The sequence below is a fragment of the Brassica oleracea genome, chromosome C3 (assembly GCF_000695525.1).
Source record: "Brassica oleracea var. oleracea cultivar TO1000 chromosome C3, BOL, whole genome shotgun sequence".
Taxonomy (NCBI): Eukaryota; Viridiplantae; Streptophyta; class Magnoliopsida; order Brassicales; family Brassicaceae; genus Brassica; species Brassica oleracea.
The window spans coordinates 21,224,700-21,246,896 of NC_027750.1; the positions used below are offsets into that span (position 1 = coordinate 21,224,700).

The 22,197-nt window shown below is 36.4% G+C and overlaps 4 protein-coding genes, 1 long non-coding RNA gene and 1 pseudogene across 8 annotated transcripts; 4 read left to right on the forward strand and 2 right to left on the reverse strand.

The window, feature by feature from the left end:
• Positions 1 to 217: 217 nt before the first annotated feature.
• LOC106335381 (conserved oligomeric Golgi complex subunit 4) lies at positions 218 to 2,882 on the forward strand. Its single transcript, XM_013773892.1, has 2 exons — positions 218 to 1,950; positions 2,142 to 2,882. The coding sequence occupies exons 1-2, from the start codon at positions 325 to 327 to the stop codon at positions 2,769 to 2,771; spliced, it is 2,256 nt and encodes a 751-aa protein (XP_013629346.1). The 5' UTR covers positions 218 to 324; the 3' UTR covers positions 2,772 to 2,882.
• Positions 2,883 to 4,120: 1,238 nt separating this feature from the next.
• Positions 4,121 to 6,092, forward strand: LOC106332122. 4 transcript variants are annotated; one of them, XM_013770592.1, is made up of 5 exons: positions 4,121 to 4,183; positions 4,276 to 4,402; positions 4,881 to 5,029; positions 5,108 to 5,384; positions 5,482 to 6,092. In XM_013770592.1, the coding sequence occupies exons 3-5, from the start codon at positions 4,888 to 4,890 to the stop codon at positions 5,624 to 5,626; spliced, it is 564 nt and encodes a 187-aa protein (XP_013626046.1). In that variant the 5' UTR covers positions 4,121 to 4,183; positions 4,276 to 4,402; positions 4,881 to 4,887; the 3' UTR covers positions 5,627 to 6,092. The 4 variants fall into 4 exon arrangements, with proteins under 4 accessions (XP_013626046.1, XP_013626049.1, XP_013626048.1 ...); XM_013770595.1 differs by having other exon boundaries at positions 5,627 to 6,092; XM_013770594.1 differs by lacking the exon at positions 4,276 to 4,402 and having other exon boundaries at positions 4,122 to 4,183.
• A 47-nt stretch (positions 6,093 to 6,139) lies between these two features.
• LOC106330091 lies at positions 6,140 to 7,539 on the forward strand (annotated as a pseudogene).
• A 1,127-nt stretch (positions 7,540 to 8,666) lies between these two features.
• LOC106331967 (60S acidic ribosomal protein P1-2) lies at positions 8,667 to 9,695 on the reverse strand. Its single transcript, XM_013770409.1, has 4 exons — positions 9,640 to 9,695; positions 9,488 to 9,564; positions 8,980 to 9,195; positions 8,667 to 8,891 (listed from the first exon to the last, which is right to left on the reverse strand). Exons 2-4 carry the CDS (start codon positions 9,557 to 9,559, stop codon positions 8,838 to 8,840), a joined length of 342 nt encoding a protein of 113 aa, XP_013625863.1. The 5' UTR covers positions 9,560 to 9,564; positions 9,640 to 9,695; the 3' UTR covers positions 8,667 to 8,837.
• Positions 9,696 to 18,324: 8,629 nt separating this feature from the next.
• Positions 18,325 to 18,795, forward strand: LOC106334162. The gene is made up of 2 exons (XR_001268540.1): positions 18,325 to 18,484; positions 18,565 to 18,795. It is a non-coding gene; the product is annotated as an uncharacterized LOC106334162 (long non-coding RNA).
• A 43-nt stretch (positions 18,796 to 18,838) lies between these two features.
• LOC106330094 lies at positions 18,839 to 19,424 on the reverse strand. The gene is made up of 2 exons (XM_013768645.1): positions 19,086 to 19,424; positions 18,839 to 19,009 (listed from the first exon to the last, which is right to left on the reverse strand). Exons 1-2 carry the CDS (start codon positions 19,422 to 19,424, stop codon positions 18,839 to 18,841), a joined length of 510 nt encoding a protein of 169 aa, XP_013624099.1.
• Positions 19,425 to 22,197: the final 2,773 nt, after the last annotated feature.

Here is a 22,197-nt window from a genome sequence, read left to right on the forward strand (position 1 = left end):
TTTAGTATTCTTTCTAAATTATTTGTCTCTGGAAGAAGACCTAGGCTTTGTGTAAAATTTCATGATTTTAACTAATCAAAAAGACAAAAGACAAAAAAAAAAAAAAACAAAAAAAAAAAAACTAATTGCTAATTTGTTATTTTTAATACAAAATATTCAGATTATAGCTATATGACCCAGAAAGATCAGGCCTCTGATTTGAGCTTTTAGCATTAGCTGAAGCCCATTTTCTAACATTTCATAGTGGAGAAGAGTTGCTTCATCTTTATTTTTCAGAAGCATTTGTGATCAGATCTAAGTTTCGCCGATCACTAAATTACCACAATGCCATCGACTCCGATTAGATCGATGGCGGTTACAAGGCAGCCGGAGCTTGAACCAGACGACGCGGCGGTGGAGTCGATAGATTCCTCCACCGTGAAATTCGGTACACCGGAAGCGTTAGAGTACGTACGCTCGCTCACAGACGTAGGCGCGATGACGCGTCTCCTCCACGAATGCATCGCATACCAACGGAGCTTGGATGCAGATCTCGACACGCTTCTCTCTCAGCGAACGGAGCTGGATCGTAGCCTCGTCGACCTCCAGAAATCCGCGGAGATTCTCGATATCGTCAAGGCGGACGCGGATCACATGCTCGGGAACGTTAGATCGACCTGCGATCTCGCGGATCAGGTGAGCGGCAAGGTGCGCGAGCTCGATCTCGCCCAGTCTCGCGTCAATGTGACTCTCTCGCGCATCGACGCGATTGTGGAGCGAGGGAATTGCATCGAAGGAGTGAAGACGGCTTTGGATTCGGAGGATTACGAGTCCGCCGCGAAGTTCGTGCAGAGGTTTCTTCAGATCGATTCGCAGTACAAGGATTCTGGTTCTGATCAGAGAGAGCAGCTTCTTGAATCCAAGAAACAGCTCGAAGGTATTGCGAAGAAGAAGCTCTTAGCAGCCATAGACCAAAGAGATCATCCTACGATCTTGAGATTCGTGAGACTGTACTCTCCGTTGGGGATGGAGGAAGAAGGTTTACAGCTCTACGTTGGTTACTTGAAGAAGGTGATTGCGATGAGAGGGAGGATGGAATATGAGAATGTTGTTGAGCTCATGGAGCAAGGACTCGAGCAAGTGAACTTCGTTGGATGTTTAACCAATTTGTTTAAGGACATTGTCATGGCTATTGAAGAGAACGACGAGATCTTGAGAGGTCTCTGCGGAGAAGACGGTGTTGTTTATGCGATATGTGAGTTGCAAGAGGAATGTGATTCTAGAGGCTCCTTGATTTTGAAGAAGTATATGGAGTTTAGGAAGCTAGCTAGGTTGGCTTCTGACATCAACAATTCTCCAAATTTGAATCTGCTTGCTGGTGGTGCTTCTGAAGGACCAGACCCGAGAGAAGTAGAGCTCTATGTGGAGGAGATACTGTCTCTGATGCAGTTAGGTGAGGATTACACAGAGTTCATGGTGTCAAAGATCAAGTCTTTGACGTCAGTTGATGCTGAGTTGTTGCCAAGGGCTACGAAAGCGTTTAGAAACGGAAGTTTTAGCAAAGTGATTCAGGACGTGACGGGATTCTATGTGATACTAGAAGGGTTCTTTATGGTTGAGAATGTGAGGAAAGCTATAAGGATTGATGAGCATGTACCAGACAGTCTTACCACTTCAATGGTGGACGATGTGTTCTACGTGTTGCAGAGCTGTCTGAGGAGAGCGATTTCGACTTCGAACATTAGCTCTGTGATTGCTGTGTTGAGCAATGCTGGTAGCTTGTTGGCTAATGATTACCATGAAGCTTTGCAGCAGAAGATTAGAGAGCCTAACCTTGGTGCTAGGTTGTTCTTGGGTGGTATCGGCGTTGAAAACACTGGAACTGAGATTGCAACTGCTTTGAACAATATGGATGTGAGCTGCGAGTACATTCTCAAACTCAAACACGAAATCGAGGAGCAATGCACTGAGGTATGGACTCATACTTAAGTATGAATCTTAAGGAACAACAATCTAGAACCAGTTATAGGTAGTGATTTAGAACAGATAAGTTGTTTGCTAGATGTAATGTAGGCTCTGTACATCAGCATATGCGCAGCGAAACAAACCCGTTAACCGGACAAGTGGGTCTCACTTGTCTTGATATCTTGTGCTGTTCACAGGTGTTTCCTGCACCAGCAGATAGAGAGAGGATAAAGTCATGTCTATCCGAGCTAGGCGAGTTAAGCAACACGTTCAAGCAGCTACTCAACTCAGGCATGGAACAGCTAGTAGCAACCGTAACACCAAGAATCCGTCCGGTTCTAGACACTGTAGCTACCATAAGCTACGAGCTGACAGAAACAGAGTACGCAGAGAACGAGGTGAACGACCCGTGGGTCCAGCGACTTCTCCACTCGGTGGAAACGAACGCTGCGTGGCTCCAACCGCTAATGACATCAAACAACTACGACTCGTTTCTGCATCTCATAATAGATTTCATAGTGAAGAGACTGGAAGTGATAATGATGCAGAAACGGTTTAGCCAGCTTGGTGGGCTTCAGCTAGACCGAGACACAAGGGCTTTGGTTAGTCATTTCTCGGGTATGACTCAGAGAACAGTGAGAGATAAATTCGCTCGGTTAACTCAAATGGCGACGATACTGAACTTGGAGAAGGTCTCAGAGATTTTGGACTTCTGGGGAGAGAACTCAGGACCTATGACGTGGAGACTTACCCCTGCTGAGGTTAGACGGGTCTTGGGTCTTCGGGTCGAGTTTAAAGCCGAATCTATTGCTGCTCTCAAGTTGTGATGTTACTTTCCTCTTTTATTTATGTTGTCAACCCACATATTACTCTGTTGGTGTATAACTTGTATTGCGAAAGTGCATGATCAACGATTTTATTTTTTTCCTTTTTCTATATATCGAAACCACTCGTATGCATAATATTTGTTGCATGGTCTCAAGTAGGGGTGGGTAAAAAACCGAGATCCAGACTGAATCTGACCGATCTACGGTCAAATGGCATAAAAACATCCGAATTTTAAAATGTTATTAACTAAATCCGAATTGATAACCAAAAATTTCAAAAATTTTAAGTACCCAAAAAAATTCAAACAAGCCTACATGAAATTTTGAATTTGTATCTAAAATAAGTATTTCAAAGATAAATAAGTATTTCAAATACGTAATTTCATATTTATTTCTTTATAATATCTAAAAGTAAGTGTTATTAACTGAGCCGACCATACTAAGTTAATACTCGAGAGAAAGATTAACTCTGAAATTTTTTGAACATCCTACCTAAACACAAACATGTAGGATGTTCAAAACAATGGGATTGTAAAAACCAGATATATTCCCTTAGATGTGATGTAAATTGTCTTATCAATCTAGAACCTCTTTATAGCGTGAAATCCATAATGGTTGTGATTTTCTATATGCCTTCGGAGCCACTAGATAATGCGTCGAGAATATAGAATCCCCTCTCTGTCTCTTTAGTCAGCATCATACAAGTATATATCAATCTCGAATTTCTCTATAGCTTGGAATCCATAATAGTTGTGATTTTGACTTTGAATATAATGCACATACCAAAAATACAGATAAAAAGATAAAAGGCAGAACAAGCAGAATAAATATATACAATTGTTTTGCAGATTTAATGTAGATTAATAGTCCAACTTTTTTTTCTTTTTCTTTGCAGATTAAACAATTTAACACTAAAATTAACAATTTATTTATTATTTTAATATATTTTTTTTGTTTGGCATATAAAAAGGTGAATGATAAAAAAAATGCAGTCTAATATGTATCATAAAATAATTGCATTTATTCTGCATTTGTTATGTGTTTCTTTTATATCCTTTATTTTTATCTTCGGAGTCACACTAGATAATGCGCCGAGAATATAGAATCCTCTCTCTATGTCTCTTCAATCACATCATACAAGTATATACATATATTTTATATATAACGCTTATCAATCTCGAATCTCTCTATAGTGTGAAATCCACTATGGTTCTGATTTTGTTAGATTCCATAAATGTTGGAGGGGACTAAACAGAGACATGGGAATAATATTCACCTGGCTCTTGTCCTGTAATGCCTATATATATGGCTATTAACTTGCATCCTCATTTAGATATATAAGTCTCTATCGGAAGAATCAGTTTCATATCATCTGCAGCTTGCAACAATGTCACGACCAATATCCCTTGATGGTAAAATAAATAGATATAACTTTTTAGAAGCAGTTGGTTTCATAGTCTCTTTATATCATCACTTTCAAGTTATTTTTTCTTCCTTTTCACAGAAATTATGGCAGCGCTAAAAGAAAAATACAAAACGTCTCACTTCTTGAAGATAGACACTTTCTCTTTAGTCAAAAAACACATCTTCAGGGTCGAGTCCTCTGTTTTTTATCTTGGTGGTTATAAATAGTGAGTTCTGTTGTTATCTTCTAATACTTAATATACAAAAAAACACATATAACTAACCTATATTAGATATGTTATATTCAATTTAACTCAAAAAAGCAAATCCAATAAATAATATTTTTTATTATTTTGTCATAAAAATTAACTTCAAATAATATAATTCAATATTTGTCATAGAAATAGATTCAAAGAAAAAAATATATTTAAAATATCACATATTATTAATTAATCAAGACACCAAATTAGTTTACATCATAAACCCTAACCATAATTCTCTTCACTAAATACTAAACTATAAAATATAATCACTGAATCCTAAACTCAAATATATAAATAGAAATATTTTTTATTTTTTTAATGTGCTATTTTCGACAAAAGAATTCTGCTATTTTTTGAAGAAAAACTTGTTTAATGGTATTTCTCAAATAAACTAACCTATAAAATCTTCGCTCCATGTGATCTTGACTTGGTATGAAAATAGGAAACTCATGGTGTACCCAAATGGGTATTCGGGTACTGTCAATAGTAATGTCGCCATCGGCGTAGAGAAGCAGCAACCTTCAACAAGTGTTAATCTCGAAGTTGAGTTATTTGTCGTCAATCAACTAGCGAAAATATGGCATTCAAGAGGTCCCTATCTTTATCTATATATATCCAATATTTATTTGTCTATACCGTTTGGTCGATGTTGATGTGTCTCGTTTTCAGGAAACATAGGCTTCCCACCTGAATCGACGTGGATGGCTGATTCAGATTTGATGTCTCATGCCAATCTCGAGAGCAAAGGGTTCCTTATTGGAGATTGTTGTATCTTTGGTGTCAGGTTTTTTGGGGTTGAACCTGCTGCTTCCGGAACAGCTGAATGTTTTAGCGTGATTGAGAAACCTCTCAATCACAAAGTTACTTGGATGATGACCAGGTTCTCGTCTTTCGCGCCTGAAAAGGTTCATAATTCTCACGAATTTGTTGTTGGGAACCGGAAATGGTGATGATCAATGCCTTATTTTCTCAAACTTTCTTACTTACACACCTTCCTTTTGCATTACAATGAAAAAAGTTGTATATTGTGTGTGTTTGATCAGGAGAATTCAAGTGCACCCAAGAGGGTTTAAAGAGGGAAAAGATAAATCATTTTCTGTGTATCTAGTGGGAGGAGGGTTTATCAATAATGTGCCGCAAATCGCGAATACTTACGCATTATTTAAACATTTTACTTTTTTTTTGTAGTGTTGGGTTGGCTTGGTGAAAATCCTGGTGTCATCCAAGGGTTTCCAGAATATATGCCTCTGTCGAACCTTGGTGAACCTTATTTGGTGAATGATAAGTTATATGTGGGAGTTGAGTTTGAATTCATCTCTGTGACTAATTATTGTTAGCTTTATAAGAGGACATCACCACGTGGAAGAACAAGACCTGAAACCTCAAGTATGTTTGGACTAAAGTCATTTGTCTTTCTTTTCTTTGCTTTATGAATAAAAGGGTGCACTGCTCTTGTCTCACACATCACTCCCTTAGTTATTGTGTTTTCCTGTTTCCAAGTTTGTAGGAACTTATGGTTCCTTAAATTATTACCTCTGTAATCTTTCTACATATATGATCGAACCCTCTTTGGTCGATTGATATAATTTCTTGTAGAAGCTCTCTATTTGGCTTTGAAACAGAGGTTAAAGAAAAGTCAGCAGCCTTACTTTCTTACCAAGGCAAGATCCAACGTACATTGGTTTATTAACATGGACAGCAATGTGGTTGATGTTCTCCACTGATGCCAATCACTTTGAATGTGTTCTTTGCTTCCTTAAAGTTACCATAGTTGGAGTAAATATCGATCAAATTAGTATAAGTAACTGTTTTAGGCTTCGCGTCTTTATCAATCATGAACAATCACTGCTTAATTTGCCTTTAACAGTCTTGTTAAGTTGTTATAACTAAAAACATCAGCTTGAAACCACTTCTTCTCCATCACATTATAAAAGCATCATCAATTCTCACTTGGCTGATGTTAAGTCCACGGCTCTACATCTCTTTACCAGTATCGCAGCTGCACTAACGCCTTAACGCAAACGCAACGGCGTCGTCCCATGTCAAAAGTTGAATAATTATTTATTTAGGTCAACAACACGAAACTTCATAAGAGAATCGAATAATTACGTTTTTGGTCAAATCCGACTAACGTCACTACAAGTGATCTTCAGTAGAAAATATATATATGCTGAGCTAAAGCTGGAGGTAAAATATTGATTGACTCACGCTCTAACATATTATAAACATCTAAGCATTGAGAAGAGAATAACAAAAAGATTGTGGTATATCTGTATGTGTTTAAGAAAACAAAGAGAGAGATAAAAGTGTTTAGAGAGACTAATTATCTGACTTTTCCTCATCGCTTGTTGTGCAAAGGATTTTGTCAGTATGGGTTCCTTATTGGAGATTGTTGTATCTTTGGTGTCAGTTTTTTTTGGGGTTGAACCTGCTCCTTCAGGAACAGCTGAATGTTTTAGTGTGACTGAGAAACCTCTCAATCACAAAATCACTTGGATGATGACCAGGTTCTCGTCTTTCGAGCCTGAAAAGGCTCATAATTCTAATGAATTTGTAGTTGGAAACCGCAAATGGTGATGATCAGTCCCTAATTTTCTCAACACACCTTACTTATATACTTCATAAAAATGCACCATACTGACAAAATTTGTATATTGTTTGTGATTGATGAGGAGAATTCAAGTTCATCCAAGAGGGTGTAAAGAGGGCAAAGATAAAATCACTTTCTGTGTATCTAGTGGGAAATGGGTTTGTCAACAATGCACTAAAGGCAAATGTTTTCACCAAGTTTAAGCTACGTGTATTGGATCAGGTTAACCGAGATCATGTTGAGAAACCTTGTATGTTGATATGTTGAAAACATCCCTTCTCATTCTTTTTTCTTCTCTAACTTTGAAAAGAACTGTGATGCATAGTAAAACATTATTCTTTTTTTTTTCTTTGTAGATTCGTGTTGGCTTGGTGAAGAACCTGATGTCAGCCATGGGTTTCCCGAGTTCATGCCTCTGAAGACACTTGATGAACCTTATCTGGTGAATGATAAGTTCTACGTGGGAGTTGAGTTTGAACTCATTTCTGTGACTAATACTTGTTAGCTTTAGAAGGCCATCACCACGTGAAATAAGAACCAGTCCTCAAGTATATGGACTAAAGTCATTTGTCTTTTCTTTACTCTGTTGTATTAAATAAAAGGGAGCACTATGTAGAGAACCACTCCCTTGCTTTGGTTTTTACCATTTCCAAGTTTGTAACTTTTGGTTCCTTCTTCTATGTATGGACAAGAGCAAATAGATAAAAGCACATGTTTCTGTTAATAATAAGTATATTTCTTGTTCACAACTATATCATGTTGAGAAAACCGGCGAGGATATTTCTTGAGGAAATCTCAGCTAATCTTCTTGCTTCAATTTTTTCAACTTTCTTCATGATTGTTGTTTTTTAAAACATCGATCATGGCAACAAGAACAATGAAGTACATCAACTCGCTATGTTCAGTCTAAAACATTTTCAGTACTACTCTATTTTTTACTACAAAATATTTAATTTAATTTTTATCTCTATAAAAGAATAAAAATTAAATTATTTCAAAGTATAGTATTACTCAGAATTCTATTTTTACTCTAAAACTGTTTAAGGTTAGAGTAAAATTAACCTTTATTATAAAATAATCTCATCTTAAAGAAAAATAAAATGATACACTGGAAATACTTTGTGTTCAGCCAAGACAAACGGTATTCTTCTCAAACTCTTTGGACAAGACAAGCTGCTTCCTAAAAGAACCCTATTTTAGTTTCTCTTTTTTCACTCATTCTTTCTTTTCAAAATCCCCAATCCTCTCTTCAACAAGCTCCGAAATTCCCATACATTGACTTTTACATGTTCGTATATTCTAATTCATCATTCTTAGTATCTCCAACACTTGAGTCCTCGTCATTGATTTACCTTAGCATTATCGGATAGAGAATAAGGAAACCACTTTCCATCAGAATCACTCAAATGCTGAGACTCCACCAAATATGCTACAAACAGTTTGTCATCCATCACGCCACCAAGGTTTCAGTAATATAACTAGCTTGAACAGAAGTTTCTAACCCTAAGATAACGCCTTTACCTTGTCTAAACATAGGAAAACAAGCTATTAAGATGGACTTTTACATGTTCGTATATTCAAAATTTAGTTGTTTATATTATCATTCCATTTTAATATCGAATTGTACTGCAAATTCAATAAGACAAAAACCTCATAAACATTACTGATAATCGTGGAGGCGGTGCGAACAAAAGTAACTTGATATAACAAATGGACCAAACAAACTGTATTAATGTCGAAAATGGCAAAACTGAAAATTTTTAACCAACTAAAGCAATAAAACATAGCAAGTGTAAAACAGGGAGACAACTAATCGAACAGGCCGAATCCAAGATCTCCATCGCTCTCTTCTGCTGGTTCATCCTACACAAAAACAAAACAAGGATCAATAACCAACACAAACTAAAAGATAGAGAAATAAATAAAGTGTCATCTGTTCTAAATTATATACCTTCTTCTCCTCCTTGGCAGGGGCAGCGGCAGCGGCACCTCCGGCAGCAGCGGGTACAGCGGCAGCAACAGGTGCACCACCTCCACCGCCACCAGCACCAACATTCATGATGAGGTCAGTGACGTTACGCTTCTCGGCCATCTTGGCGAATAGCATTGGCCAGTAAGACTCAATCTCGACACCAGCGGCTTTGACCAAAGTCGCAATCTTGTCAGACTATTAACAATAGAGTTAAAGATATAAACAAAAAGTAAAAATTATTTCTTGAATACAGAAGAAAGACACCTGTTAATCAAAATAAACCTAACAAACGTACTTCTTGTCCTAACGACACTAAGATGCAAGACAAATGAAGAAATAAGACACAAAAAAACATGCAATCTTAGACTACTATCAAACATTTCAAGAGACTGCATTAACCCTAGCTAAACCAATCAGCTTACGATTAAAAGAAAAAGAATAGCTAGTGCGATAGTTCAAGAAGATGATGAGTCGATTCAAAGGATACAGTGATGGAAATGCCCTCGTCCTCAAGGATCATAACAGCGTAGCTGCAAGCGAGTTCTCCGACCGTCGACATTGTCTCTGTAATGATACAATAAACAAGAGCTTTAAATCTCAAGAAAAGCAGCAAAGGTAAGTCGGAGGATGAAGAAATACCTCAGAATGCGATTAGAAGTGGCGCCGCTTAAACACACAGATTAGGGTTTTGCAATGCAGCCAAGGTATGAATCGTCAGTTATAAATAGAGCAAATCTACAAAAACTTTGTTGGGCCTATGGATGAAGGCCCATTTTGGAAACCTGACGTTTCGGCCTTATTTTTCGCTTGGCTTTTCTACAATTTATCTCTCTATGCGAACATGCATCAGCCATTGTTTCACTTTCAGCTGATGAGCATGAATTTACAGGTTTTTTAAAAATGAAAATGTAACGCCCCGACCAGACGACCACTCACGGCTAATGGGTCATCCACGCCTGCTCTCTCGTCCAGTGGATCCCATCCCGTTCCAACGGTTCGTTAATTTTTCAAAGCTCCTGCAATAGTCAAATATGAAAACGTAACGAGCAATAGTCAAATATGATTAAAAAATTGATAGTAAAGCTACATTTTTGATGATTTTTTAACAGATTTTATCATTATAGTTAACATGATAATGTATTTATTAATAAATATTTGTAAAATAATTATGTCCGGTTATGCGGGCAAAATACTTAGTTATATAACTAATGCCAGATTTATTATTGCAATTGGATTCTTTTATATATATGTAAATATATTTTTTCTTTGTTAGAAACTAATTAGTAACGTATGTATCAGTTAAAGGGAGATGATTATATGCTCTAAACCCAAAAGAAAAAGGACAGAACTTAGGTTCACCCCATAGGGTGAACCTTTAAATTCACCCAACTCTTTAGCACCAATTAAATTTCCACATAGATTATTAATTAAAAAACATTAAATTAAATAAAAAATACCTACAAAAAATAAAATTTTAATTTTAACGACGCTAACGCTTCCACGTAAACCCTAAACCCTAAATCTTAAATTCAAAACCCCATACCCTAAATTCTAAACCCAAATCCAAACCCCTAAACCCAAACCCTATACCCTAAACCCTAAACCCTAAACCCTAATCATAGATCCTAAACCCAAATTATATACCATAAACCCAAAAACTAGACTATAAACCGAAACTCTATACCCTAAACTCAAGTCCTAGACCCTAAACCCAAACCGTAAACCTTAAACCCAAATTATATACCCTAAACCCAAAACTTTAAGCATAAGTCCAAACGGTAAATCTTAAACACAAATCCAAAACCTATACCCTAAATCCAAATCCTAGACCTAAAACTCAAACGGTAAACCCTAAATCCAAACCCCAAACTTAGATGCTATAGGGTTTGGGTTAAGGTTTAGGTTTAGGGTCTAAGACTTGGGTTTAGGGTATAGGGTTTAGGTTTATAGTCTATTTTTTGGGTTTAAAATATATAATTTGGATTTAAGGTCTAGTATTAGGGTTTAGGGTTTAGGGTCTAGGATTAGGGTATAAGGATATAGGGTTTAGGTTTAGGGTCTAGAATTAGGGTTTAGGGTTTAGGATTTGGGTTTAGGGGTTTGGACTTGGGTTTAGGGGTTTGGACTTGGGTTTATAATTTAGGGTATAGGGTTTTGAATTTAAGATTTAGGGTTTAGGGTTTATGTGGAAGCGTTAGCATCGTTAAAATTAGTATTTTTTATTTTTTATAGCTATTTTTTGTTTAGTTTAATATTTTTTAATTAATAATCTATATGGAAATTTGATTGGTGCTAAAAGGTGGGGTGAATTTAAAGGTTCACCTAGGGGGTGAACCTAAGTTCTGTACAAAGAAAAACATCTCCACAAAAGAAAAGAGATACAAAAAAACAATGTCAGCACAGAAGATTCAACTTGCTTGTTTGATCCTAGCTTTTTTTCTTCTATTTTCTCGATCAACTGGTAATATATATTTTCTTCCTCTACTTCTTCATAATTGAACGATATAATAAAATGAACTGATTCGGATTATTTATTTTTAAATAAACTTTTCAGCTACATGTCACTATAGATTCCCACCCTCAGGCCCTTGTAAGCATGATGACGGCTGCAAGAACGTGTGCACAAAGCCTCCTGAAGATCCAAATTTTCTAGCGTGCATTACTTCTGCCCCAATGTTTGGCAAATGTTGTTGTTTAGTAAGACCATAGCTGGTCTAATGACACATCAATATATTTGTCATTACCTATTACAAGATTTAAAATCAATATTAAAAAAAATTGTTTGCCTCATTCTTTAAATTTTCCACTAAAAGGTCAAATACCAACTGATTATTCCCATAGTTTCTGAGTATGATTGCTTTATCTCCTGGTCTTGTGTTCAGGTCAAGAGAAAGGTTACACACTTCAAGAAGAGTTTAAAAACACACGTTTGCTCAGAAATAAATTAGCAGATATTAGAGATCAATCTTTCTAACCTTAGTGCATGATTTCTTCATTCATAAAAGTCTTTTGTACTTTTCTCCATAGGTTTAATGAAAATTGTATAAGATAAAACTATAGATTCTACATATCACAGAGATATAAAAAATAAGAAGAACCATTATCTCTTCGACGATCCCATAAGAAAACAAAATGTTATTTCTCTATTAAAGTTCTATCTTGTGTGCAGCAGTGAATAGTGATCTGAGATCAGACTTTGCCTTCGAGTTTATCGTTATAAGCAAGAGGAAGCAACTCCATCTTGGTTCTTGGTGTATGAGGAGTCCTAGGAGTTCCACGCATTTGTTGCGAAAGCATATGCCTCACGTATCCTTACAATGTGCATGCAGCATCAGAAGAGTTATTCAACATCCAACAGCATTCATATACCATATTGGGTTACAGAATATTAACCACAACACCAGTACAGCCACCACAACCTTCAAAAAGTACATAACCCATGCTCCAGATTGTCTTGGTTACCGTAAGTTTTCCAGCTAAATTGACTGTGACTGCAGTTGCGGAGTGAATGACATAGAATATGGAGAAGTTGAGACAAAAGGCTAACACAACAGAACTTATTAAAATGATGAGGGCTGACCACGGAGACTGGTGTTTCAAATCAACTCATCATTCCATTGCCTTCCAGTAGTAATTCTGGTATCATGAGGATCATGGTGGCGAAAGGCCCTATGTAGTTTATTGTGTTTATGCTACATAAAAGAAGAACATGAGAACAATCAAATCTCTCTTCCATTGCGTCTTTGATGTAAGTTCTTTAGTTCCCAAAGAAGCTGGCAGAGCCTGAACAGGTCTTAACAACTTCAAGATTCCCGGTTCTTGCTCTAACAGAGGAGGATGAGGAGAAGAACGAGGATAACAGTGTTAGTGAGGATACCGTCCAGGAGGATGAGGAAAAGAACGAGGATAGCTCTGTCCACGAAGGTTATGTGATCGCTGCAAACCCCCGCCTCAGCAGATGCTACACAGCATACTGCAAATCAAATTAAAGAAAAGGACCAGAATGTGGCTGTCTTGCGGCATTCTCTACCTAGAGACTCTAAAGATAAGCACAAGTTCTTATCTGATCCAAGTGCTCAGAAAGCCAAGGAGGTTGTGCCTCTGGCTTCGAGCAAAAATTCCACTCGCAAACATTATTAATGTCTGGTTTCTTCTGGAACATCAGAGGACTCAACAAAAAAACTAAACACTCTGTAGTTCGAGATTGGATCAGAAAGGGATCGTTCCAGTTTGGCTGTCTACTGGAGACGAAAGTTAAGGAAGCAAAGGCAAGTCGTCTTACTGAATCAATATTTGGAGATTGGTCTTTCCTATCAAATTATGAAAATAATAGGCTGGGGAGGATTTGGATTGTTTGGAGTCCGAAGGTCAGAGTGACTCCATGTTTCAAGACTGGCCAAGTAATCACTTGTGCTATTTTACTGGATGGGATGTCTGAAGAAATATTTTGCTCCTTTGTTTATGCTGCTAAGACAGTGGAAGAGAGGAGGGAGCTGTGGCAGGACCTGAAATCGCATCAGGACTCGCCGATGATAAGGAACAAGCCATGGTTTGTATTTGGAGATTTTAATGAGATATTGATGAATGAAGAAGAACACTCAGGCAATGAGGACATGTTGTTGGTGTCAAATGGGATGAGAGAATTTCAAAGTGTGGCCAACTATTGCTCGCTTATTGACATGTCTTATCAAGGTCCCAAGCTCACTTGGAGCAATAAAAGGGATAATGACTTGATTTGCAAGAAACTAGATCGAACCTTGATGAATGATTCATGGTTACAGAAGTTCTCTCAGGCGTATTGTGACTTTGAGGCGGGAGGATGCTCTGATCATTTGCGCTGTAGGATTGTGATACAGGAAGGGGTGGCTAAAGTTCGAAAACCATTTAAATTCATCAACGCAGTTGCTGAGTTCCCGGAGTTTCTACCTTTGGTTCAAGAATTTTGGGCAACTACATATCCTCTCTTCAATTCTACTTCCGCTATGCATCGACTGTCAAAGAAGTTGAAGCAGCTGAAACCTCTTTTGAGGAAGTTGAGCAAAGATCACATAGGGGAAATAGTAAAGAAAACAAAGGAAGCTTGGGGTATTCTCTGCAATCGCCAAAGTACTACTCTGCTCAATCCTTCGCAAGAAAATATGAAAGAGGAATCACTTGCCTATGATCGCTGGAACTTTCTTTCTATCCTTGAGGAAAAAATTATGAGTCAAAAGGCAAAAGTTCATTGGTTGGGTATTGGTGATGGCAATAACAAACAATTCCACAGAGCCGCAAGAGTGAGAGAGGTCCGCAACGCGATCAGAGAGATACACAGAGAGGATGGTATAATAGCAAAAAATCAAGATGATATTAAGGAGGAAGTTGTGCGACATTTCTCTCGATTTCTATCTCATCAGCCGGAGGATTTTGTAGGAATATCTAAAGCAGAACTTACACAACTTTTGGGATTTGAATGTGAGGAGACAGACATGCGACTAATTGATAAGGAGGTATCAGAGGAGGAGATTAAAAAGGTCATGTTCGCAATGGCAGCCAATAAGTCCCCAGGATCTGATGGTTTTACCTGCGAATTCTATAAATCAGCTTGGCCGGTTATTGGAAAGGATTTTGTCGTAGCAGTGCAGTCCTTCTTTACTAGAGGTTTCCTACCCAAAGGCATCAACTCTACTATCTTAGCTCTTATACCAAAGAAAGATGAAGCAACAAGAATGGGAGACTACAGGCCCATCTCATGTTGCAACGTCTTATACAAGGCACTCTCAAAGATTTTGGCAAACCGGTTAAAGAAGATTCTTCCAAAATTCATTTCAACGAATCAATCTGCATTTGTTAAAGATCGCCTGCTCATGGAGAATGTCTTGCTAGCTTCAGAGCTAGTCAAAAGCTATCACAAGCCAGCAATATCATCTAGATGTGCGGTAAAGATTGATATCTCTAAGGCTTTTGATTCAGTTCAATGGCCTTTTTTGCTGTCTATTCTCTTTGCAATAAAGCTTCCAGATAAATTTGTTCTCTGGGTCAAGAAGTGCATTGAACTAGCCTCCTTTTCGGTTCAGATCAATGGAGAACTGGCTGGTTACTTCAATAGTACCAGAGGACTTCGTCAAGGGTGCTCTCTCTCCCCATATTTGTTTGTTATTTGTATGGAGGTACTGTCTAAGCTGCTGAATAAAACAGCAGTGGAGAAGAAGATAGGATATTATCCTTATTGCAAAGAAGTTCAGCTGACTCATCTCTGTTTTGCGGATGATTTATTGGTATTCTCAGATGGTAAAAAGAGCTCGTTGGAAGGAATTCTTCAAGTTTTTAAAGAGTTCGCAGGAATGTCAGGCTTACACATAAGTTTGGAGAAGTCCACTCTGTTTTTGGCTGGTGTATGTGAAGATAGAGAGGCTATCTTGGCGCAGTTTCCATTTGAGGTTGGAACCCTTCCGGTTCGGTGTCTGGGGGTTCCTCTCCTCACAAAGCGGATGACATCAAGCGACTATTCTCCTCTGATAAACAGAGTCAAGAAACGAATAACATCTTGGACGGCACGGCAACTATCCTTAGCGGGTCGCCTACAACTTATTAACTCTGTGATCCACAGTATAACCAATTTTTGGATGTCGGTTTATAGGCTCCCGAAGCAATGTATAAAAGAGATTGATCAACTCTGTTCATCTTTCTTATGGTTTGGCCCAGCAATGAGTACCACCAAGGCCAAGATATCTTGGGACAAAGTTTGTACACTGAAAGAGGAAGGAAGACTGGGGTTACGATCATTGTTAGAAAAAAATAAGGTGTGCTGTCTAAAACTCATCTGGCGTATACTGTCGCAGTCTACTCTATGGGTAAAATAGGTTAAGAGATATTTGATAAGAAAAGGATCCTTTTGGAGCATCAGCGACACTAGCTCTCTTGGTTCTTGGATTTGGAAGAAGCTGCTGAAGTATAGAACTCTGGCCAGATCTTATGTAAAAATCGAAATAAGAAGTGGTGCCACTACTTCTTTCTGGTTCGATGAGTGGTCCCCCTTGGGGACGATAATGGATCTCACACAAATGAAAGGTTGCATTGCGCTTGGGATTAACCTCAACGCCACCGTGGAGTTTGTTATTCAACACTACAGAAGCCGCCATTACAGAGCAGAACACTTGATCACCATTGACAAGGAGATACTGAGGTTGAGAGCTCAGGGGCTCACGGATGAAGACGATGTGGTTAAGTGGAGAAGATCAGGCGATGTGTTTCGACCTTGTTTTGATACACACCAAACTTGGAACTCTACTCGAGTGCATCAGTCAAAGGTTCAGTGGTATAAGGGTCTCTGGTTTGCCGGATCAACCCCAAAGTACTCTGTTATGTCTTGGATTGCAGTACACAATCGTCTGGCAACAGGAGATAGGCTGCTGCAATGGAACTCTCAAGCTAATGCTCAGTGTATCCTTTGCAACGCTGCGGTTGAATCAAGAAACCACCTGTTTTTTAGTTGCACCTTCACGGAGACTATTTGGAGGAACCTCACAAGGAAGCTTCTGGGACAGCACTACTCCCACATATGGGATCAAGTTGTTGATCTTATCTCGACGCACATTGTCTCATGGATAACAATGTTCCTGCTAAGATATGTGTTTCAAGTTTCAGTCCACACTATTTGGCTTGAGAGAAATGGTAGAAGACACGGCACGGTACAGAGACCTCCGAGCCTTCTTATCAAGTTCATCGACAAGTAGACAAGAAACCGCATTAGTTCACTCCAGGGATGAGCCGGGACAGCATTCAACAAAGAGATGGTGGCTTGGTTTTCATCTAGAGACTAGATGGTTTCAATTTGACAAATTGTTTGTTTCAAAAGAATCACACAAGCTTAGACTAAAGCTGCATTAGTTTGTACAAAAACCTTTTTGATTTGAATAAATTTAACATTCTTTCAAAAAAAAAAAAATTCTTTAGTTTCTATTTCTCATCTCGCGTTAATAGCCTCGAGCTTATACTTGAATCTCCATGATTTAGGCAAGTTTGTCCTTCTCCATCTCATGTACTTTTCTGTCTTAAGAGACAATACACATCAAACAGTTCGTATGAAGAAAGTTTCCTCTGAACACCCGCTTATTTCAGTACTAAGTCATCCTCCTTTTAGATATGTACTCTTTTCACAATGTATTTGGCTAAATAGATTCCATTGGCAAGCAATAAGCCCTAGCCGCCTACCAGATTTTGCACCTTTGATGGAAATACGGCCAATGCGATAAGGAATAGAGAGGTTCAGTTTCACCCTTCAGATGTATAAATTTGGTTGGTGCAACAGATTAATTTGGACAAGGATCACGGTTGACCAAAACTTGTAATTAATAGGATTTATTGTTTGATATCTTGTATTTTGGTAAAAATATATGCTAGTTTTGTAAATAACTAACAGAATGGTTTAATTTTAGTATTATATCTACACAAAATTATCTCCTACCGACTTTTAGTTTGGTTTTTCTTTGTTTGACCAGAACTCCAAATTTTGGAATTTGTTTTGGCTGAGAATTTAATTAATGTACACACATTATTGTAATTGGCTGGATTCTTTAGGTTATATATGTAAATATTTTCTTTCTTTGTTAAATAAACTAGTTAGTAACGTATGTATTTTTCTTTGTCTGACCAGAACTCTAAGTTTGGAATTTGTTTTTGCTGAGAATTTAATTAATGCAAGATTTATACTCATTATTGCAATTGGATTCTTTAGGATATATGTAATTATTTTCTTTCTTTGTTAAAGAAACTAATTAGTAACGTATATATGTACCAATTTATTAAGAGAATGCCCAACGGTTACAACTCTATTTTAAGTATTTGTAACACAATTTATCATTATTTTAATATAATTTGTTACTGATATTTTTTAAATTTTAAAAACAAGAGTAAAATGAGATGAGATAGACACATGGCAAATAAATTTAGAACTGATTGCTAAAAATTGCATGCAAAAAAATTCTCTCTCTTTCTCTCACTTACTTTTTTATTTTATATATTAATTTTTTGCAGAAATGTTCAGTTACATACCTCCTTTGGAGGTGCTCTAAGAGCAGCTCCATCAGTTAAAACCTCTAAAAATTTCTAAAACAAAAAAAATAATGTTATTATAATAATTTAGTTACACATTAATTTTTTAAAACCAATTGAAACAATGATAGTGTAACATCTGTCGTTTGATGTTTAGAACCAGTCCTTAAATGCTCTAATTAAAAAATTTTCTACACTTTCTTACTAATATTAATTACTTTTTCATTTTTCTTTAATTTTAAGAACTTCTTTAAAAGCTCACCAATAGAGCTGGTCTAAGTATTTAAAAGGAAGGTGATCATTTTCTCTCAACCCAAAATAAAACATCTCCAGAAAAGGAAAAGAGATAGAAAGATAAGGAAAAGAGATAGAAAGATAACAATGTCGGCACAGAAGATTCAATTTGCTTCTTTGATCCTAGCTTTTTCTCTTCTGTTTTCTCAATCAACTGGTAATATTATCCTTTTCTAATTATTCGTAATTGAATGGTATAATAAAGTGCCCTGGTTTATTTTTAAATAACCTTTTCAGGTGAGTGTAACTATAGATACCCAGTACCACCCGTAGCAATTTGTAAGAAGAATGACGACTGCAAGAACGCGTGCGTGCCGCCTTCAGAAGATCCAAATTATCTAGAGTGCATTACTTCCCGTTCTCCCCCAAAGTATTTTGGCACATGTTGTTGTTTACTAAAAGAAAAATAGTCTTACCTATCATAAGATTTAATATCAATCTAAAAAATAATGTTTGCATCGTTTGAAATTTTCCTCTAGAAGGTCAGTATCAATTAGTTGACTTTTTTTTTTTATTCTAAAGTCTTCTCCCTATTGACTTGTCCCAAAGAACATTCCGGTAGCTTCTGCATCCGATGTCTGATATCAAACAGTAAATTCCCCAACTCGATACTTTGATCTTGAGCATTAATGATACGTGTGAGTTCCATGTTTATCACCTTCAAACCAGACATTACGCCATCCTTTAATCCACACCAGTTGTAAAGCAGATAAAAAAGACATAGCTTCAGCTTGTAAAATTGTTTGTGCACCTGTTACCTTAGCCGATCCTGACAGTATGTAATTGCCTTCATGATCTCTAACTATCCATCCAATTCCCGAATCCTCTCTGTCCATGTGGAAGCTACTATCGAAATTACGTTTCACCCAACCTTGAAACGGCGGTTCCCAAGCAGAACTTCTAATGCTTCTGGAAATATTGAAATTATTTTCTCTGTAGTTAGTAAACCATTCATCACTAGCTTCAATTGCTCTCCTCGCTTCCTCTATTGGTTGAGTGTTTCTTTCAGAAAACATGAACTCATTCCTTGATTTCCACAATATCCAAAGAATCCAAAATGGCAACAAACACCAACGATCTTCCTTGAAATCCTCCATCAACTGAAACAGAATCAATAAATTATCTTCCAAAGTTAGTCAAAAAAAGAAAAGAAAATTTATCTTCCAAATTATCATTAAAATTTGAAATCGATGGATTATTAGCACAACGCCACACCCCTTCTGCATATGGACAGATAAACAATATATGACTAGCATAAAATCCGGGCCTTGAGCGGAATGAACATTATAAATAATGTATTTTTTACGTTCTTTTTCATATTAAAAAATGATATATATATATATATATATATATATTAAATAATTGAGAAATCAGTAACTATTACGTATATAGTTAAATTAGTGCGAGCACATAAATCAAAACAATCACTCTTGCTTATTTACAATCAGTGTTACATAAATTAAAACAAACAACTTTAACTATTTTATGTGGTATATAATTAAATTAAAATAATATTAATATAGATATATATTATATATTTAATATAAAAATATATTAATTGAAGCTTCCAATTCATATTGTTTTAAGATCATTTGTATATTTTTTATAACAAACATTTTAAATCATTGATAACATAATTTTAAATCATTGATAACATAATTTTAAATGTAGAAATTTTAATAGTTTTAACTATTTAAATCGTTTTGAAAAAAATTAATGCAAAGTTCAAAATTAAAATATATGTTCCCAATACTTACTCAATGCAATTTTTAATTAAAAAAATTATGTATTTCTTATGTGGTATATAGTTTAACATAAATGTTATTAAATATATATTTTAATATGAATATCTTTTACGTGAGACTTCCTACTCTTATGGTTTTATAATCATTTTTATTATAATAAAAAATATTAAACTATTGATCACAAATTTTTTATGTGGAATTTTTAAGACTTTTAATAATTTATTTTTGTTTTTAAATTTCGAAATATAACATAAACGAAAAAAAAACTAAATTCTTATTATATGAGTAATGTGATTGTTTAATTTATTTTTAAAAATATAAAATTAAACAAAAATAATAAGGATACACAAGTTTTATCAAATCTCTATTGTTGAAAATCATTAGCTATTCATGTCAATAATACAAGAGAGACTTTCCAGAACTAGAACGGTTGTGTTGTCTTCTTCTTAGGCTTGTGCATTCTGACCATCTTTGTGTTTCTTATTTATGAAAATCTATAATTTAAACATTTTAATTCAAAAATTATGACAGTACCATTCCAGGTTTCTTCCTGAGTACATCCATATATCAAAATATGTATTTCCTTTTTTGGAAGACAAAGCTTTTGGGTTTTCCAGAACCTTTTCGAAACAATTATCCTTGGATTTTATGGTACATTTGGAAGACGAAAAATAATAAAGTATTTAATTGTAAAGAGAGATCCCGATAGACACTTTTCAGTTGGCGACTCTAGAAGAGAAAAGCTGGAGGATTGCAAACCAGAAAGAAGTCGAAGAGGAAGTAGAATCGCAGGAAGAAGCGCAACCCTTAGAAGTGCCGATCCACCTTCCATCCCCCTTGGAGCACTGTGTCCCTATCTGCCATATTGATGCCTCGTGGGTCGGTCATGAACAACATAGTGGTCTCGGGTGGTACCTTTGGGATGATATGGTAATATGCATAGTGAAATGGGTTGTAGAAGAAGTTTGTCGGCCCTCCGCGCGGAGCTAGATGGGCTGTTGTGGGCTATGTCATGCCTAAGTGACCGAAATATATTTTCAGTGAAGTTTGAAACGGACTGTGCGGATCTTATCATGATGGTGGATGATCCCCTGGACTGGCCTGCCTTTAGATCAGAAATGCAGCATTTCCATGATCTTAGGGATCATTTTGACGTTATTTTTGTAATGTTTAATTCTAGATCCCAAAATGTTTGTGGGATCACCTTGCAAAAGGATTTTTGCAATTCAGGCACATGGGAATATTTTCTTCCACGTAAGCAGGTCCAGCTCTGTGCATGTGCTGAAACCACATTTGCCCATGACCCATTACAATCTTTAAAAAAATTTAAGCCCAGATAGGGTCCAATTTTTTTTAAAAAAAATTTACTTAAGGAAAAGAACCTTTTTTCAAAAAAAAAAAAAACCTTAATTTTTCTTCAGCTCATGGCCCAATTTACTATTGAGACGGGCTTGCATGTAAGTTACGACCTGCCGGTAAATGCAGTTTCCCAGGAACCCGTTACAACCGACTTAATATAACTTAATATATGGTGTTTGTTGGAAAAAAAATAAAAATTAAGGGCAGTATTTAGCCCTAGATCTCGTTAAAATAAAGGATGTAGCAACAATTAGTTTTCATATTCACCAAATTAACCGTGGAAAGAGAAGGTCCGGATCCGAATGAGGAACTGAAGCTCCGCTCAATGCTCTCTTACGTGAAATGTGGACATATATTGAGCATTTGAAGAACGTGAAGTTGTTCATGTGGTGATCTAGACTGAGAAGAAAGGATGGAACTAGAGATTTAGGTTTCATACTAGTATACTCTCCCGTGCATAGCACGGGCATTGTCGTATGTACACATATTTTTAAAATATAATATGTAAAACTTACAACAAAAAGAAATGTTATTTCAATAGACTTAGTGTTAAACTTAAGAATAAAAATTTACCGTTTAGTTTATATTTTACGACACTTCAGTATAGACCCAAAATATAAAGGTAAAATAAATATGAGTATTAGATATGAATTTTAGGCTCTTGTAAAAAAAAATGTTGACTATATTTTTTGTAGAATAACTAACGTTATCTGTTGTAGTTTTTAGTTCTTCTCTATATCCTTCTTCATTTCTGGTTGTATATTTA